The following is a 20,729-nucleotide window of genomic DNA, read 5'->3' as shown; positions in this document are numbered from 1 at the left end:
CTAAGGTTAAGAGGGTAACCTTTAAGGGAACCCCTTACTAACATCTTTCTTACTTAGAATTACCTATCAGAGCAAAACCAAGACACTGTGATAGAGTATAAGGCTGTATGTGTATATGATTTATCATGTGAAAGAGACTGAATGAGTATATCTGAGTATGTATGATTTAATGAGAAAGAGAGCACGAATGAGCTTATGTGTGTGTATATAGTTGAGCCTGAGAGAACAAACAAGCGTGTATATGTGTATATAATTGAGCATGTGTGAAAGAAAGCATGGAGAATGTTTGTATGCAACAATCCCCTCCTCTCTTCCTTATCCACAAAGCCTGTTCGACTTCTCACTGATGCTCTCCATTCCGAAGAAATTGAACTTTTGGTTCTAGAGAAATCCATCCACCTGGTAGTTCTGGGACTACCCTGGCTCCAATGTCACTCACCCCAGTTCAATTGGGGGTCTCTACAGCTGACAGAATTGGGCTCCGCCTGTCACCAGACTTGTCTACAGAAAGTGGCGCCCCCACCAGTGGTTCCTCTGGTGACCACTTCCTCAGGCATACCTGCTCCCTATGCAGACTTCGAAGATGTGTTCTCGAAGCAGAAAGCGGACCTCCTACCACCTCTTTGGAGATTTGATTGTCCCATCGATCTCCTACCTGGGACTATGCCCCCTGAGGGCATACCTATCCTCTGTCTCTTCCCAAGACCAAGGCCATGATGGAATACATCTGGGAGAATTTTGCGAAGGGGTTCATTCGCCCCTCTACCTCCCCTGCTGGCACAGGGTTCCTCTTCATCACAAAAAAGGACAGATCCTTAAGACTGTGTATATATTACTGCGGTCTGAATGCAAGCACCCTCAAGGACAAGTACCCTCTGCCCTTGATATCTGAATTGTTTAATCGACTACACGGAGCTTCTATATTCACCAAGTTAGACTTACGCAGAGCCTATAACTTGGTGCGTATTCGCCCTGATGACATCTGAAAGACTGTTTTCAACACTAGGAATGGGCATTACGAATATTTAGTGATGCCTTTCAGCCTTTGTAATGCACCCGCAGTTTTGCAGCGAATGATTAATGAAATCTTCAGAGATCTCTTATACATCAAAGTTGTGGCATACCTGGATGACATTCTTGTCTTCTCCAAAGACCTGGCTACGCACCATACCGATGTTCGTACCGTACTTCAACATCTTCGGGAGAACCATCTATTCGCGAAATTGGACAAGTGCCTGTTTGAAAAATCCAGCTTGCCCTTTCTGGGGTATATAATTTCCGAACAAGGGTTCTCGATGGATCCTTAGAAACTTAAAGGAATCCAAGACTGGCCCCAACCCGTGGGCCTGAAGGCACTTCAATGTTTTGTAGGATTTACGAATTACTACTGCCACTTTATACCTCACTACTCTACGTTGGTGGCTCCTCTCACAGCTTTAACCCATAAGGGTCAAGATACTCGAAACTGGACCCTGGAGGCTGTCTCCACCTTTCATCGCCTCAAAGAAGCTTTCTTAACAGGATCCTGTCTCTACCATCCAGACCCCAATCGCCCCTTCCTGGTGGAGGTAGATGCCTCCGCGATTGGAGCAGGGGTGGTCCTGAGCCAATGCACCGCTTCCGGATCCGTGGTCCCGTGTTCCTTCTACTCACGCAAATTCTCTGCTGCAGAACAAAATTACAGCATTGGAGACTGCGAGTTACTTGCCATCAAGCTGGCTTTGGAGGAGTGGCGCCTCTGGCTAGAGGGCGCTCAACATAAATTTACAGTGTTCACAGATCATAAAAATCTGGAACACTTGAGCCAAGCCCAACATCTCAACGCCCGTCAAGCCCGATGGGCTCTGTTCTTTTCCAGATTTAACTTTGAGCTTCGCTACCGCCCGGCAGAGAAAAATCTCAGGGCGGTCGCCTTATCATGTTTATTTGAACCAGAAAACAATCCCGAAGAACCCGGTCATATCATTGACCCAGCCTGCATTTGTCTTTTGGCTACTCATCCTGTTCCTATCGGGAAAACTGTGGTGCCCCGTCGTCGCCATGAAAGAGTCCTCCGGTGGGCACATGACTCTTAAGTTTGCCGGTCACCCAGGGTGAGCACGAACCTTAGTGCTCTCCAGCGGTTCTTCTGGTGGCCCACCATGGTCCCTGATGCTAAAGCACACGTCGATTCCTGCAGTACCTGCGCTCAACAGAAACCCCTGGTCGGGCAACCTTGGGGTTTACTCCAGCCACTTCCAGCCACTTCCAGTAGACACATCTTTCCACAGATTTCATCCTGGATTTGTCACCATCTAAAGGCCAGACAGTCATATGAGTTACAATTGACAGATTTTCCAAAATGGCCCATTTCGTCCCACTACTGGGCTTACCATCTGCACCCGAATTGGCACTCCTATTCTTTCAACACATCTTCCAACTACACGGCTTACTCAAGGACATTGTTTCTGACAGAGGTCCATAATTCATTGCCAGATACTGGCGCTCTTTTTGTAAAATGTTTGGCATGAACATCAGTTTAACGACAGCTTACCATCCTCAAGCCAACAGACAAGCTGAGCATACAAATCGCTCCTCGAAGGCCTTCCTCCGCGCATATATAAACGACCGTCAGGACAATTGGTTGGAACTTCTTCCTTGGGAGGAGTTCTCCCACAACTCCCACATTGCTGCTGCCACAGGTACGTTGCCCTTCTCCATCGTCTATGGGAAACACCCACAACCACTGCTATCCATTCCATTGTCAGTGCCATCTCCTGCTGTGCAAGCCACTGCCGATGCCCTCAAGGCACTTTGGAAACAGATGAATCTTCACTTATGCCAGGCCGCTTCCCGGGCCAAGAGATCTGCTGACAGCCATCGACACTCGGCTCCTGAGTTCCTTCTTGGCCAGAAAGTCTGGTTAAGCACCTGTTATATTTGACACAAGTTACCTTCTCAGAGGTTTGCACCAAGGTATATTGGACCTTTTCCAATCATTCATTGTGTCAGACCAGTAACCTACCAACTCCGGCTGCCGCCTACATTGGGAATACACAATACGTTCCACGTATCACTCTTAAAACCTGTTGTCCTATCCTGGCCTTCACGAAAGGCTCCAGCACCTTCTCCGTTGGTCACGGAGACCGACACCACTTATCAAGTCCACGAAGTCCTTGACGTCCGCCGTATGGGCCACTGGTGGGAATACCTCTTATCTTGGGAGGGTTACAGCCCTGAAGAAAATTCGTGGGAGCCAGCCTGTAACATCCTGGATAAGATACTCCTCCTCCAGTTTCATTGTGCCCAACCAAATCTCCAAGTCCTCAATCTCCCTCAATTCTTGCATCCCTCCTTTTGCCTCCCCATTCTACCCCCCCAATCATAAGCCTTTTTCCACCTCTGGAATTCCCATCCATCATGTTTAAGAAACATAAGGAGGATAACTTTAAAACGTGCATGCAGGTGCCCCTATACACTTGTATATGGATGTGCGGCAAGATGCACTGAAATGTTATATCCTACACACACATTTTTGAAATAGGCCTGGCGCATGTATGTGCGCTCCTAATTTTAAGCATGTATAGGAACAGCAGGGAAATGTCAGCATTTAGATGCAGAAGTGAGGGAATTTTATAACATGCGCGCGTCCAGGAAATGACCAGTTTAACTAGTTTGCCCACCAGTTTGCCCAGTCTATAGCTATGTTCTCAACTCTCAAGAACCCTCCCTGGTCCTTTTACCTGCACTCGCCCCAGTTGAGCTAGACCCCTCAGGCAGTTCATATATGAAATAGTTTTATTCAGACCTGCACCTCATCAATAGCAGAAGTAACTTTATGCTGAAATGGACCTGGATGCGCACCCCTGCGAGTCGCTTCATACGCGCATCTCTCTTGGCCTCACCCCAGAATGTCCATGACTCGTGCACATTCCATCCCTTTCCCCCCCCCCCCCCCCCCCCGATGCGAGATATTCGCACACCGGTAATTGTACGCATATGTGGCAGCATTATAAAATCAACTGGGTGCACTTAAGCGATACGTGCACGTGCATCTTCCGGTCTTGCCGTGCGCATCGCTTTTAAAGTTCACTTTAAAGGCTTCAGATCTCTTTAAAAAAGGCCCTCAAGACGCCTTTATGTAAAACAGCTTATGAAACAGTTAAGTTTGTCTCCATGTCAGTCCTTTGATTGTTGTTGATCTCTTTTGTATGTTTCCTGTTTTTATGTTCTTGCTTGGAATTGTATTATGGATGTACTCTCTGAACACTGCCCTGAACAATGTAAGGGCAGATAACAAATATTTTAAATAAATAAATTAATAAATGACTGGAGGAGGTAAGCCTGGAGCAGAGTAAAGAACGCTGTACCTTACCCCTTCTGCTCTGTTGTCCCTTGACTCTGTGCGTGGGGGGGCTGTGTGTGTGTGTGGAAGTGGGGGTGACAGCACAAACAATGCCTAGGGATGTCAAAATCCTAAATCTGTCACTGAATACATCATGGTGCAGCTGCCCTCCCTGACCCCCCCCCCACCCCAAAAAAAAACAAAACAACAACATATGTCCTGGCTGGGGTATCAGAGAAGCAAACCTAACTTAATTTCCAGTGATGCTGCTAGACTGAACCACAATTCATGGAAGTAGGAGCCGGGCAGTGTAGCCATCAACAGAATATTTGCAGCAGTTACAGATGAAGTTAGAGTGTTTGTATATTAAAAAAAAAGTAGCCAGAAGCTAGAAATAAGCTAGGAGCAGTGTATACCGAGGTAAAAAAGTTGAATAGTTCAGCTCAGTTACTCACCTTGGAAAGGTTTGAGGTAGTGGGATTGGGTTTGAATAGGGACCAACATTTGTTAATCAAGAGAGCAGTGAGTCACTCAGGCTGACTAACTGAAGTTAGACTGTTTGTATTTCCCAACCCTCCAGCAGCTCAACCCTTAATTTATAGGTAGGTGCCACTTTCACAAAAAAACCCCAACACTTTATTGAGAGTTTAATCATTCCCGTGTAGGCCACTACCAGACATATAGTGAATTCACTAATACATTTAAAGGACATTAGACACATTCCTACTCCCATAGCAACCTAAAACTTAACTAGGAACTGATCAAAATTGAGATGAAGGCAGCAGTCCAGCAGCAAGAGGGGGGCTTCCCAGTCTTTTGCATCGAGTGTCACATGTATGATTTTTTACCCGCCGGTGAGAGGTTGTACATGTGCATGCGATGCAAAGAGCTCCTGGCTCTCAGAGAACGAGTCCGATCTCTGGATGTAGAGTGGCAGACCTGGAGGAGCTGAGTTACGTTACTGCAGCTTCTGCTGTAGGCCACTTTTAATTAGCCCATGTTGGAGAATGCTGATTACAGGATTGCCTCAGACATGCCAAGTCTCACACTTGAAGCTTGAGACACGGGCAGGTGCACCTACTCTTACCTACAGACATACTTAATGAAATTTCATGCATGCCTGTTGTTGGTTACGTTGGGCTCAAAGACCAGGAAAGAAAAGGCACTGCTGGAGCAGCCCAAAAAAATCCACCAGCTGCCCACGGTGCAAAAGCCACTGCTGGGAATAGGCAAGAGGGAAGGGGGGAGGAGATGGGGTAGTAGATGAGGAGTGGGGAGAGATAGGTAGTGAGAGGGAGAGTTGAGTGATGGGTAGATGTGTAGGAGGTATTGGAGGTCTGGGAGACAGGAGAGATTAACCTTATAGTTCCTGTGTTACTGAGTTATATTATATAGTTTTCCTGACCTGTGTGACTGCAATATTTATTTATTTATAGAGTTTTGTGCACCGTCGTTCGGGATTGCCATCACCACAGCGGGATGCCCCGTGTAACAGATTAGCAGTCTGAGTTCAGGATCCCATGAGATAAAAGATCCTAGCTGCCTTTTCCTCTTTTGTGGCTATAGCTGTTTTATGTTTTTAATTTTTTTTTGGGCTTTAGAGAAGGCTCTTACACACTTACCAAAGGCACTGCTGCTGCAGACATAAAGACAGACTAAAATCAGTGAAAAAATTATTCGTAGGTTCATTCTGAATCGTCTGCACTTCACCTGCGGAAAACAGGAAAACAAATAATATCCTAGTTACTGTTGTACAAGGAGCCCTGCATGCCCATATCAGTGCCAAATGTTCAGGTTACTGAACTGCAGTCAGGCTTTATCTTCCTGTAAATATTAACAGAACAGCCCTCATATCCAATTGTCACAGCCAAGAATTACTTTTACCAGTGAAAAATGCCAGAGAAAGCTGGAGCAACTTTTGCACTGGAGCAAAACTTGAAATTTCTCCTGTAATTCCTTTTTGTTTCCCCTCTTCATCTTTGCATCAGATTCTGCTGCTGGTGTAATTCACTAATACATTTAAATCATCCATTGTACCTGAAGACTAGAGGATAGCAAATGTAACCCCAATATTTAAAAAGGGCTCCAGGGCGATCCGGGAAACTACAGACCGGTTAGCCTGACTTCAGTGCCAGGAAAAATAGTGGAAAGTGTTCTAAACATCAAAATCACAGAACATATAGAAAGACATGGTTTAATGGAACAAAGTCAGCATGGCTTTACCCAGGGCAAGTCTTGCCTCACAAATCTGCTTCACTTTTTTGAAGGAGTTAATAAACATGTGGATAAAGGTGAACCGGTAGATATAGTATACTTGGATTTTCAGAAGGCGTTTGACAAAGTTCCTCATGAGAGGCTTCTAGGAAAAGTAAAAAGTCATGGGATAGGTGGCGATGTCCTTTCGTGGATTGCAAACTGGCTAAAAGACAGGAAACAGAGAGTAGGATTGAATGGGCAATTTTCTCAGTGGAAGGGAGTGGACAGTGGAGTGCCTCAGGGATCTGTATTGGGACCCTTACTGTTCAATATATTTATAAATGATCTGGAAAGAAATACAACGAGTGAGATAATCAAATTTGCAGATGACACAAAATTGTTCAGAGTAGTTAAATCACAAGCAGATTGTGATAAATTGCAGGAAGACCTTGTGAGACTGGAAAATTGGGCATCCAAATGGCAGATGAAATTTAATGTGGATAAGTGCAAGGTGATGCATATAGGGAAAAATAACCCATGCTATAATTACACGATGTTGGGTTCCATATTAGGTGCTACAACCCAAGAAAGAGATATAGGTGTCATAGTGGATAACACATTGAAATCATCGGTGCAGTGTGCTGCGGCAGTCAAAAAAGCAAACAGAATGTTGGGAATTATTAGGAAGGGAATGGTGAATAAAACGGAAAATGTCATAATGCCTCTGTATCGCTCCATGGTGAGACTGCACCTTGAATATTGTGTACAATTCTGGTCGCTGCATCTCAAAAAAGATATAATTGCGATGGAGAAGGTACAGAGAAGGGCTACCAAAATGATAAAGGGAATGGAACAGCTCCCTTATGAGGAAAGACTAAAGAGGTTAGGACTTTTCAGCTTGGAGAAGAGACGACTGAGGGGGGATATGATAGAGGTGTTTAAAATCATGAGAGGTCTAGAACGGGTAGATGTGAATCGGTTATTTACTCTTTCGGATAGTAGAAAGACTAGGGGACACTCCATGAAGTTAGCATGGGGCACATTTAAAACTAATCGGAGAAAGTTCTTTTTTACTCAACGCACAATTAAACTCTGGAATTTGTTGCCAGAGGATGTGGTTAGTGCAGTTAGTATAGCTGTGTTTAAAAAAGGATTGGATAAGTTCTTGGAGGAGAAGTCCATTACCTGCTATTAAGTTCACTTAGAGAATAGCCACTGCCATTAGCAATGGTTACATGGAATAGACTTAGTTTTTGGGTACTTGCCAGGTTCTTATGGCCTGGATTGGCCACTGTTGGAAACAGGATGCTGGGCTTGATGGACCCTTGGTCTGACCCAGTATGGCATTTTCTTATGTTCTTATGTTAAAAAAAAATGAAACACTAAAACATCTGTCACGGTTCTGCCTGCTACGCAGCCTCCTTGCCATTAGGGGTCATCGGTGAGCCTTGCTCACAGCTGCTCTAGCCACCTCCTCACTGATCACATGACACGACAATTCCAGCCCTGCTTAACCCAGCCTGTCCATTCCCTCCTTACCTCTTCATCCAGTCCCTGTTTGGGCCTTCCTATTTATTGTTGCTTGGTCTTGTCCAGACTTGACTTGTCCTGTGTTTGGTCCCGTCCTGCCCAGGTCAGTTCTTATCCTGTCCAGCCCAGTCCCTGTTTCTAGTCCAGGCCTTGCCCTTGTCCTTTGTCTAAGGCTTTGCCCTTGTCCACCTGTCTCAGCCTAACCTTGGTTCTAGTCCATGGCTTCAGCCCTGCCTTAATACTCTCCTGCCTGCCTTCAGTCCCAGTCTATAACCTTGTTCTAGCTCCCAACTTGTGCTTTGTTCCAGCCTGTGCTGCGTCCCAGCTCTCAGCCTGTGACGTATTCTAGCTACAGCCATGCTCCTATCTAATCCCAACTCAGTCCTGCCGGCCAACAGAACCCAAGGGCTCAACCTACGGGGGAAGTGGCTGGTATAGGTAGAAGACCCAGTCCAACCCTGCCCCCATCTGGCCCTATTCCTGTTGCGGGAAATCGCAGCCCAGCCTGTCTGACACACGACAACAAAGAATGTTGCATCTGTTTCACTATAACCCACAAACTAGAAAAAAAATTTATCATAGGGTTCTGCCTCTGCAGTGTATGTATATGCTTCTTTTTAATGCTGCCACCTGGTGTCATCTTGTGATATTGCACAGCTTAGATTCTCTATAGATTTTAAGTTCCCTGCCCTGACTGGTTATTGTTTGAATATTTCTGGACTTCGTATTGGATATATTCCTGCTTACTCTATCTCCTTCTCTTTGCTTTTCTCCTCTTCTTATTTGTCCCTTCACCCAAGGAATCTCTGTAACGGTTTGTTTCCTGCAGAGACTTTCAGTTGAAAGAAGGTTCTTGGCAGGCTTGCTCTCATCCTCTTTTGGGCTCTGAGGGGCATCATCTTTTCAGCTCATTACTCTTATTTACTATTAACTTTCAAAGAAAGTTAACTTTAAATCTTTTTTATTGAGTTTCACAATTATATACATTAACAACATTCTGTCCCTAAAGTGATGCATGGTTTCTGCACATCACCTCAGGGCATAACAAACACATAGAGAGAAGCCCAAATAAACAGTTTCAGAAGTAATCCCATTCCCCTCCCCCCCCCCCCCCCCCCCCCCCTCATTGTCCATCTCATTGTTCGATAAAGTTAGAAATCCATTTAGTCATCTGGAGTGAAGCTCTAATTTGCATTTATGGAAGGTTGTTCAAAATAGAGCTCTGTGCCCTCGGAGGTAGAATCTGTGGATACAATCTGTGGATACAAGTCCCAAATATTCCAGAAAAACGCATTTCTTCAATGTCAAGTCTATAATTTCAATATATTTTTCCATAAAGCCCACCTGATGCAATACATTCCTCCACTGTCACACTCGGTGACTCCGGAAGCATCCAATTCTTTAAAATAGAAGTTTTCGCCAGTACCAATGCCTTTCTCCCCCACAATTTAGTGTTTGGATTCAGAAAGGTTACTCCCCCCCAAAAAGAAATAACTATTCCTCCAAAGATAAATGAACCTTTGTAACCTGAATTGACTTCCAAAAAGTTTGCAGTACTGGACATGTCCAAAACTGATCTCCCAATGTACCCTCCAGTTGTTGGCACTTTCGACACAACGTGACTGGGTCAACTTCATACGACAGACACAATTCTAAAAGTAAAAAGCCTGCATAAAAAACTTGTATTGAGTCTCTCGTAAAGAGAGGCTCATAGTGAGGGAACGAATCCTAGTGAAGCACTTCTGATACTGAGAAGAGGCCGCAGATAATTCTACCCGCCACCCCTCTAAGATTTAATACAATCTAGTTGCTTTTCCATAGTAAGAAATACTGTGTCTGGAAGGGTCTTCACAATCCTCGCAAACAAAGACTTCTAGTAGAACCTCCCGATTCCCATTCTGCAACGCTCTCCAGTCTAAGGATAAGATACGGTGTCTCAACTGAAGACAAGCAAACAAAATACATGTTGGGGAATCAAAAATTGTTGTTCCACCTCAGCAAATGACATTTCTTTTTTTTTTTAGCAATCAGCCAAAGCTAGATAAGTGCCTTTTGCTGCATTAAATCGGCAGATACAACAGCCATTCAAGAGAGGCGTGCATTGCTTCGGCTAGACATCAGCAATAAGCTTTGAGAATTTGTAACATGCCTCCTTGATACTTTGTAGCCGTTTTTTGCTGTTTTCAATTCAAATGTGTAGCAAGCTGATCACTAAAAAAATGAAACCACATCAAAGCAAGATTACAAACGGCTCTCCTGCAACATCGGGCAAGTTTCAGTCAGTCAGATTCTGAAACCACTACACAGTTGTGCAAGCTATAAGAGTTTGGGCTTACAAATTGGGATACAAGTTACCAATATGGCTAGATGTCTTTGCATTTAGTGAAATAATTTTGTTATCATTGGTTAAGATATACAGAAGGGATTATTTACATCATCCCCATTATAAAAACAAAATTCCAACAAAGAAAATTGATCTCACAGCAGTTTTGAGAATTTAAAAATGCAAAGATTGATCTCATAGCAGTTTTGAGAATTTTTGAGAATTAAAACAATTTGCAACATTGGCATTTTATTTTAAAGCAGAAAAAGAGACTTACAAAATTGAGCCAGTGACTGAACTTACTGGTTTAACAATCTTAGGTCATAACCTAAGATACCAGTTCTGAGGCTCTGTCTCCTTATTATAAAAAAACATACAAAACAATTTAATTAAAAATAGTAAAATGAATAATTGAGATTTTAGAATTTGATAATTTGAATAAAGAGTAAAAATTTCTTAACAGAGATTTATATTGGTGACCCACGATCCAGTAACAGTTAGTATATATATGTGGATAGTTGATGAACTCCACATTAAATTGTCTGTCCCTCCCGACGCAGCCGGGTTTGGCGAAACACGGGTCCGTTTCGGGGGACCCTGTCTCAAATAACTGTGCTGTTTTAAGCAATAGAGTTGCCGTTGAAAAATAAAAAGATTTCTTTTCATTAAATCTAGTTGAAGCTACGGGGACTTATTAAATCTTCTGCATCTCCCTGGATGTTGGTACTGATTACATTGGAGTGCAGTTCTTTGCTCCTGCATTGTGTTGTGTACTTCAAGAGTGGTGCCATTTTCTTGAAGGTGCCCAACATCGTATTACTATATATACAGATCACGAACATCTCGTGATCTGTATATATATCTGTATATATAGCAACTGAACACAAGACAAACTCACTGGTCCTTGTTCTTCACTTGCTTTGATTTTGAACTGAGGTACCACCCAGCTCTCAAAAACCTATGAGCAGACACCCTCTCTCGCACCTTCCAGATAGAGGATGTCCCAGAGCCTTCTAGGCATACTATTGACCCAGCCTGGTTCCTATTGGCCACCTCCATGGCCATCCCCTCCAGGGAAGACAGTTGTACCATCCCGACTACATGAAAAGGTTTTGAATTGGTCCCTAGACTCCCGTGTTGCAGGCCACCCTGGACGGGCTCACATCTTTACTCTGCTTCAATAATACTATTGGTTGCCTCAAATGAAACAAGATGTCAAGGCCTATGTGGATTCGTACCCCACCTGCGTACAGCAGAAAACTCTCTTGGGCCAATCCTGGGGTTTGTTAAAGCCATTGCCAGCCCCGAAGGAACCCTGGACCCACTTGTGCACAGATTTTATTGTGGACCTCCCACTCTCAGAAAGCACCACTCTAATTTGGGTGTTCATTGATTGTTTCTCAAAAATGACTCACTTCGTATCACTCCCAGGCCTTCCTTCTGCCCTGGAGTTAGCGCAGCTCTTTATAGTCCATGTGTTCTGCCTTCACAGCCTACCCAATGTTGCGTCCGTCGGTCTCGGACAGCTTCACCCGACATGCCTCACCTCTATTTTAGCCTTCTCCACCAGCCTCAGGAGAATGGTGTCCATAGCGTCTCTTTGCCGCACCTTCCAGTTTCCCCGGAGTGGCTCTGGCGCTTGTTGACCTGAGGCCTCCTAGGGCGCGCGCCTCACGTCTGGTAGCAGTGTTGGCGCAAACCTCGGGGGCGTCCCCCTCGAGTGACATCACTGCCTCCGTATTCAAAAGGTTGCCCATTTGCTGTCACCGAGTTAGCAACAGATTAGATTCACTCCGGTCTGAAGCTGCTCTGCCGCTTCTACACTGCTGGAAGCCACCTTCACCCTCAGGGGTTCTACTAACCTGGGTACCCGCTCCTCGGGGGCCCTTTGCTTATTTCCAGGTGCCTATTCTCTATACAGGTACTCGCTCCTCGAGGGCTTGAGTGTCTATCCTGGTGCCTGCTACCAATTCTTCAACCTGCTGGAACACTACCTATCAGCTACAGAGAGTGAGTACAACTTCTCCCAGTCTGTCTATCTACATCTCCTCGCTGCTCATCTGCATCAGGCCCTACACACCATTGTGGAACGGGTCTCCTCTGCCGAGGATTACTAACATCTATCCTCTCTCTACTGCTCATTGGGAACTCTATCTACTCAGCTACCAGGGAGTATGTTATAACATCTGCCAATCTGTCTCTCCTACAGTGCCTTTTTGGACATCTGCATCGGGGCCTTACACCACCATTGTGGGATGGGTATCCTACGCCAAGGATTATAGGCTGCCGCTACCTACTCTACTCTCTACTGCCACCTCTGGTGGACCACACTAGCTGTATAATAAAAGATAGAATCTCTGTGTTTGTGCATCTGAGTCTAGCCCAGCGCTTCAATTCCCTAAGGGGCTCCTCCCGTAGGAGATACCATCACTGTTGCCCCTGAGAATCCACCAAACACCTCAATATCACAACACCCAAGCATATTTTATCAGACTGAGGGATTCAGTTCACTGTTAAATACTGGCACTCACTTTGTAAAAAATTCAACATCACTTTGTATTTCACTACAGCATCTATCTGCAAGGAAATGGACAAGTAGAACGCACTAACCGCACACTCAAAAGGTTTCTCTGAGCCTATGTCAACGAGCATCAAGACAATTGGGCCCCTGTCAGCTGCTGAGTGACAACTGAGGAAGAATCAGGGAGGTATGTAGGATAGAGAATACCCACAGCCCAAGAGCAGACAGCAATGAGACCGTCTGTTGCTTGGGACTAGGCAGTCTTTAAAGACTGACTGCCACACCTATATTGGCCTGGGTTGTGGATATGTATATACCTGTTAGCTAAGGAGGAATCTAGCAAAGCTCGAAGAATAGCCTACGGTCTTGCAGCTAAGATTTAATGCTACAGAATTCAGAGTAACACATTTAGGAAGTAATAACTTATGAGGAAGGTACAGTATTGGGGGTGAAATTCTTCTAAGCACAAAGGAAGTGTGGGATTTAGGGGTGATTGAATCTGATGATCTTAAGGTGGCCAAACAGATGGATAAAGCGACAACAAAAGCCATTAAGATACTTGGCTGCACAGGAAGAGGAATGGTCAGCAGAAAAAGGGAGGTGATAATGCCCCTGTATAGGTCATAAGAACATGCCATATTAGGTCAGACCTAAGGGTCCATCAAGCCCAGCATCCTGTTTCCAACAGTGGCCAATCCAGACTACAAGTATTTGGCAAGTACCCAAAAACTAAGTATATCCCATGCTCCTGATGCTAGTAATAGCAGTGGCTATTTTCTAAGTCAACTTGATTAATAGCAGTAATGGACTTCTCCTCCAAGAACTTATCCAATCCTTTTTTAAACCCAGCTACACTAACTGCACTAACCACATCCTCTGGTAACAAATTCCAGAGTTTAATTGTGCGTTGAGTAAAAAAGAACTTTCTCCGATTAGTTTTAAATGTGCCCCATGCTAACTTCATAGAGTGCCCCCTAGTCTTTCTATTATCTGAAAGAGTAAATAACCAATTCACATCTACCCGTTCTAGACCTCTCATGATTTTAAACACCTCTATCATATCCCCCCTCAGTCGTCTCTTCTCCAAGCTGAAAAGTCCTAACCTCTTTAGTCTTTCCTCATAAGGGAGCTGTTCCATTCCCTTTATCATTTTGGTTGCCCTTCTCTGTACCTTCTCCATTGCAACTATATCTTTTTTGAGATGCGGTGACCAGAAATGTACATGGTATTCAAGTTGCAGTCTCACCTCATTTGGAATACTAGGTACAATGCTAGAGAACGTACCTTCAAAAGGATACAAACCAACTGGAGTCAATCCTGAGGGTAGTTACTACAATTGTCAGTAGTTTTCATTCTAACGCATATGGGGACAGATTTAAAGATGTAAACATGTATATTCTACAGGAAAAGCGGGATAGGGGAGGTGTGATAGAGACATTTAAATATCTTAAAGGTTTCCATGCACAGGAGGCGAGCCTCTTTTCTTTTTATAACTGTTTATTTTCTCAGAAGCTAATACAACATGCCAGATAGAGAAAGAAAAAACATTACAGCCAAGGTAGCAAGATGCAAAAGAGACATATTACAACCAGGAACACTCACTCCATGCACCATTACAAAGTTCATAATGCCCATCACCTCATCCAGACACATACATCGTTCACGCTATCTGGATACATTCATGCATGAATCTGTTCCCCACAGTCCCAGTAACATTGCCATACCTCATCATACGGCATACTTTTCTGTTTAAGCTTGTAAGTCAGTTGCTCTATCAAAGCTAGGTCGTGAACTTGCTTGCGCCAAACTTTCAACCAAGGAGCTTGCTTCCATAAAAGCACTATAATAAGTTTCCAGCGTGCAGCAAATGGTCTGCCAGAATGAACTTTGAGATTGGGAGATCCCTAGTTCCCATATCTCCAATAAGCACAACTCCAGAGTGAGGAATAGCTTCAACTTCAAAATATCAGCTATCATCCCTTGTACCACCCCCTTCCAGAAAGTGCTCACCAATGGACACTGCCACCAGAAGTGAAGGAAAGTACCCTCTCATCCGCAGCCCCTCCAATATAATCGAGATGCCCCTGGAGAAAACCTAGTGTAGAAGAGAGGAATCTGATATGTGCAATGCAATAACTTGACCATCAATTCCACCCTCCTACAGCAAATAGATAGCTTATGAGCCCTATGTCAAGCATACTTCCAGTCTGCATCTTCCAAATGTAAACCAAGGTCTCTATTCCATTGTGTTATGCAAAGGAGAGAAGGCCCATCAATTATCGAACTCTCCATAATAGCCATTGAAGAATATGTACATTTTTTAGGAATATCCTCTTTAAAGAAGGCCCCCTGAAAACCAGAGGAAGTGGATGATAAGTATCCTCTTTTGTTATGATGCCCAGTGACCACTACTATTCTGCCACAATATTCCTGAGAGCCCCTTCTCAACTCGTGCTCTTAACAAAGATCATTAAAGGATTGGAAAGTAATTCTCTCCTCCATCCACATGTGCCCAAGAAATTTTAAGCCCAGCTTCCACCCAATCAGAAGCTTTCATACAGAAAGTATGCACAGAAAAAGGATTCTCGCACAACAGAAAAAGAGGCGAAACTGTGCTCCTAGATAATATGAACCTTCTGCCCACGGTTCTCCAGAGCTTAAGCATATCAGATATAGTAATACTCATTCTGTTCACCCTTCTAATATGTATGGAGTCAGTGGGCTCTATAAGCAAGCAAGAGAGGTCCAGACCCCCAGTTACGTATGATTCCAAAGAGAACCAACGAGTAACACTGTCCCTATGCAACCACACCTTCGCCCCATGCAGCCCAGCTACCCAGTAATATCCCTGTAGATTAGGGAGACTCATTCCACTCCTCTCCTTATGTTGACCCAGGGTCTCAAGTTTGATATAAGGGCATTTACCCTGCCATATAAATTTAGAAACCAGTCAATTAATATTAGCAAAAAAGCCATCAGGCAAATTACTAAGAATAAGCGGGAGAGCACATTCATCTTGATAACATTTATCCGCCCCATCCAGTATAACAAGTAATCATTCCACTCACAAAGGTCCCTCTGGCTCCTGTTTACCACAGGCACATAGCTCTGTCTATACAGGGTTGAGAGATCCCCAGGCCCCTTGATCTCTAAATACATAGGGGTAGAGTTTGAAAAACTGTGCGATCACGTACTTTTGTTTGCGCAGCAGGCGCAAACAAAAGTACGCTGGATTTTATAAGATACGCACGTAGCCGCACGTATCTTATAAAATCCTGGATCGGCGTGCGCAAGGCTGCCGATTTTGGGCAGCCGGCGCGCGCCGAGCCATGCAGCCTGCCTCCGTTCCCTCCGAGGCCGCTCCGAAATCGGAGCGGCCTCGGAAGGAACTCTCTTTCGCCCTCCCCTCACCTTCCCCTCCCTTCCTCTACCTAACCCCCGCCCCCCCCCCCCCGGCCCTATCTAAACCCCCCCTACCTTTATCCATGGATTTACGCCTCCCAGAGGGAGACGTAAATCCACGCACGCCAGTGGGCTGCTGGCGTGCCGAGACCGGACCCGGGGGCGGTTCCGGAGGGCGCGGCCATGCCCCCGGAACGCCACGGCCCAAAACCACGCCCCCGGCCCTGCCCCCAAAATGCCGCATCATTCGGCCCCCGCCCCGACACACCCCCAACACGCCCCCTTCCGAAAACCCCGGGACCTACGTGCGTCCCAGGGTTCTGCGCGCATAAATCCGGGCGGATGTACGCGAGCAGGGCTTTGAAAATCCGCCCGTTAATATCCTCCCTAGCCAATTTAAAGGGCGCAAAACATCTAGGAACAGTTCCCCCCTCCTGCTGACACTCCTACCGGAAATACCTCATATTTCTAAAAGTTCACTTTGCAGCCCGATATCCACCCATACTCCTTAATGACATCAAAAACGTGTCGGCCAAAGCGTTTGGGGGGGCAGATAAAAATAAAAGTACATTGTCTGCACACAAAGAGATAACATGCTCTGCCCCATTCGCCTGAGAGTCTGAGACAGCTGGATGCATTCTTATCTGCACAATATTGGCTTCCAATAAGGAACTATCGGTCTCCGGATTATTTTGTAAAAAAAAAGTAAAAAGCATTCAACATATGAGGAGCTACCTCCTGTGAAAATTTCTTGCAAAACTCTAAAGCAAACCCGTCGGGGCCAGGGCATTTCCTATTTGGCAGCTCCATCAAAGCTTTGCATAGCTCATTGAGAGTTATTGGTCTGTTTATCCTATCAATCTGTCTTTCTGTCAGTTCGGGAACAGGTAGAAGGTAAGCCTCTTTCAATGGAAAGGAAGCTCTTAGGATGAGAGTGAAAGGGTTTGGACTCCGGAGTAATCTTAAGAAATATTTCTTTACAGAGAAGGTGGTGGATGCATGGAACGGCCTCCCAATGGATGTGGTAGGGATAAAAATAGTATGTGAATTCAAGAAAGGATGGGATAAATATAGGGGCTGTCTAAGGAAGTGATAGGAATTATAAAGCTAAATTAATTGGATGTATGGGCAGACTAGATGAATCATGCGGTCCTTTTCTGCCGTCATGTTTATATGTTTCTCATACATAGTAATATAGTAAAAGACAAGAGAAAAAGACCAAAATGGCCCATCCAGTATGCATAGTTGAGTTTCATCCTCCTTTGATAGATGAGCATACAAAATTCCCAAATGCAAACCAACACCAGCTCCGCCTTGGGTCTTCCACTTGTTTTCTCAACCCTCCTCTCATATCTGATCTGTCCCAAGCATGATCGAGTCCATTACAGCCATAACACTGTTGGGCTCGGCATGCTTTCTTTGAGCCCCGATGAAGTCATAGCACTGCTGCTTTTGAGTGGTAACTGTCACTCTGTGTAGGTAACCTTTTTCGCCCCCCCCCCCCCCCCCCCCCCCATTCTTACAAGTGTACCTCTGCTATAACACATCCCTCCTATCCATTCATATCCCTGCTATATCTGATCACTATAATACAGCTCTATATCTGTTCATACCCCCTTCTACCCCTCCTGTTTCTCATCATTAAAACACAAAAGCATATGAATGGATGAGGTGCATATAACTGTAATGCTGTGATATATCCCATATTTATCTGTACCCCTTCTGTGTCTCAGTCCTATTAAACATCACTGTATGTGTTGATACTCCTGAATCGCAGTACTGTAAAAAAAATATCACCATACCTAACTATTCATCTTGTGCCTTTACACTAACATATTACTGTATCCATCCATAGGGACCTCTGCGTTCAGTTTTTAATTTATTTTGCCTTGGAATTTCAATATTATAACAGAAAATATCAGTGGAAAAATGACTTTGATATAACACACAGGAAAAAAAATCAGTGGAAAAGTCATTTCCCCACTGACTTTTTGTTGTTGTTGTTGTTCTAACATTAAAATTCCCAGGCAAAATAAAACGAAAGTCCCCCATGAATTCATTAATGCCTCTTTTGTATCTTAATGTTGAAATACATCACTAGATTCATGCATTTTCCTAATGTATGTCAGCTCTATCACTGGATACATACGAAATCATTTAATTAAACCAACATTATGCAAAGGTTTTTATACGCACAACCTCTTGCCACGGTTGATCATTCAAAATGTGCTTCAGCCGAGAGAGAGACTTCATCAAAAGTGCCCCTAAAAGCTGGAAAACAGCTCCTAGCGCAGCAGCGCTTAAGGTGTGGTGCACAGCAATCGTGAGGCAGAGCAACGTTTGCGCGTTCCCAAAGCGTCAAACAGTCCTAATGCAATAAAGGGGTCCACCGCGCGTTTGTTTGTTTGTTTTTTTTTGCCCGTGGGACACATGCTCAGTGCTTCTGGCCCCCAAAGAGAGACTGACGCTGCTCCGTCTCCTTCTCCAACCTTGAACTTTCTCTTTGGTGTTCCTAGCCCGAGATGATAAGGCTGGGGTTTTAATAGCCCCACCGCCCCCGCCCTGCAGTGCAGCAGGAAATCAGTGGGGCGCACTCAACGAATGAGGCTCCGTCTGCCTGCCCTTCACTTCTCAACTTGTGGTTTTATCAGCAGCGGAGGAAATACAAAACTCACCTGCCCTAGGCTGTCCTGTAGGAGAATTTTACAGTCGCTCCTTTCTTATCTCCCCGGGCTGGGCAGGAATGCAGGTGCCTCTCCCTTTATACTGGGTGACTCCCTCCCTCCTCCCTCCCCCCCACCTGTTTCTGCTATCATGGAAAAGCTCACCTTAGTTCTGGTAAGTGCTGACAGGACCTTGTTTGTTTACACGGTGGAGCACTTGAAAGGGAACAAGGAACTTTGCAGATATTTGTATGAAGAGAATGCGGTGCTTATCAATGGAGATATGCACCGTTTGATCTACACAACCCTTGCTTGGAAGAGGAGAGATTGCTGGTGAAAAGGGCTCAAGCTTCTGTATTTCACGGAGGGGTATTTCCCAGGTTACTCTCAGTGGTGTATCTCTGTGCCCGCCAGACCACATCGCCTGCTTCTGGCTGTGCTCACTCGCAGGCCTGAGAGCGCCAGGAGAGGTTCAGGAAGTCCAAGTCGTAAGAGAGGGCCAAGACCCGTTGTCGCTGCACCTAATTCCCCGTATTATGTACCTTATCGTATCATCTCAGGGTCCCCGTTTTCCTGTTTCTCTGCTTTTCCACCAGTTTCCCGAAGACAGATAATCTTCTGCCTCTTCACCAACCTGGCACTGTCTTGCATTGAGGGTGATTGATATTGTACTATTTATTTCTTGGCAGGGTAATTCCTCCTTTGACTTGCATCCAGCTCAGTCGGAACCAGTGATGGGATTCTGATGCTTCATTTGCAAATCTAGATGTAAGATTTCTGATCGCACGGAGTGGCGGTTACTACCCTTAACAGAAGACATGCGGGGGGTAATGCTGCACGGAGTGGCGGTTACTACCCTTAACAGAAGACATGCGGGGGGGTAATGCTGCACGGAGTGGCGGTTACTACCCTTAACAGAAGGTATGAGGGATAACTTGCACTGAGCGGCTGATACTAGGGATGTGAAACGTGTCCTCGATCGTCTTAACGATCGATTTCGGCTGGGAGGGGGAGGGAATCGTATTGTTGCCGTTTGGGGGGGTAAAATATCGTGAAAAATCGTTAAAAATTGAAAAATCGAAAAACCGGCACATTAAAACCCCCTAAAACCCACCCCCGACCCTTTAAATTAAATCCCCCACCCTCCCGAACCCCCCCCCAAATAACTTAAATAACCTGCGGGTCCAGCGGCGGTCCGGAACGGCAGCGGTCCGGAACGGGCTCCTGCTCCTGAATCTTGTCGTCTTCAGCCGGCGCCATTTTCCAAAATGGCGCCGAAAAATGGCGGCGGCCATAGACGAAAAAGATTGGACGGCAGGAGGTCCTTCCGGACCCCCGCTGGACTTTTGGCAAGTCTCGTGGGGGTCAGGAGGCCCCCCACAAGCTGGCCAAAAGTTCCTGGAGGTCCAGCGGGGGTCAGGGAGCGATTTCCCGCCGCGAATCGTTTTCGTACGGAAAATGGCGCCGGCAGGAGATCGACTGCAGGAGGTCGTTCAGCGAGGCGCCGGAACCCTCGCTGAACGACCTCCTGCAGTCGATCTCCTGCCGGCGCCATTTTCCGTACGAAAACGATTCATGGCGGGAAATCGCTCCCTGACCCCCGCTGGACCTCCAGGAACTTTTGGCCAGCTTGTGGGGGGCCTCCTGACCCCCACGAGACTTGCCAAAAGTCCAGCGGGGGTCCGGAAGGACCTCCTGCCGTCCAATCTTTTTCGTCTATGGCCGCCGCCATTTTTCGGCGCCATTTTGGAAAATGGCGCCGGCTGAAGA

The 20,729-nt window shown here is 45.5% G+C and overlaps 1 protein-coding gene across 5 annotated transcripts in view; it reads right to left on the bottom strand.

Moving 5' to 3' along the window:
• LOC115096367 (C-C motif chemokine 20-like) overlaps positions 1–20,729 on the bottom strand; it is a 99,212-nt gene that overhangs the window by 22,036 nt on the left and 56,447 nt on the right. The window contains exons 1-3 of one of the 5 annotated variants that reach the window (XR_003858055.1): positions 18,493–18,903; positions 14,905–14,989; positions 5,947–6,034 (exon numbers count right to left, since the gene is read on the bottom strand). Coding sequence is in view for 2 of the 5 variants with exons in the window: in XM_029610869.1 (XP_029466729.1) it covers positions 5,947–6,034; positions 18,493–18,549 (145 nt within the window). In the remaining 3 variants the exon portion in view is untranslated. Of the gene's footprint in view, positions 1–5,946; positions 6,035–14,904; positions 14,990–18,492; positions 18,906–18,971; positions 19,057–20,729 lie in introns of those variants that run through there. The other 4 variants (XR_003858053.1, XM_029610869.1, XM_029610870.1 and 1 more) reach the window with 4 other exon arrangements.

Source organism: Rhinatrema bivittatum, chromosome 8 (assembly GCF_901001135.1).
Source record: "Rhinatrema bivittatum chromosome 8, aRhiBiv1.1, whole genome shotgun sequence".
Taxonomy (NCBI): domain Eukaryota; kingdom Metazoa; phylum Chordata; class Amphibia; order Gymnophiona; family Rhinatrematidae; genus Rhinatrema; species Rhinatrema bivittatum.
Note: the sequence above shows the minus strand (reverse complement) of the source record. Positions and strands in the feature narration are given on the sequence as shown.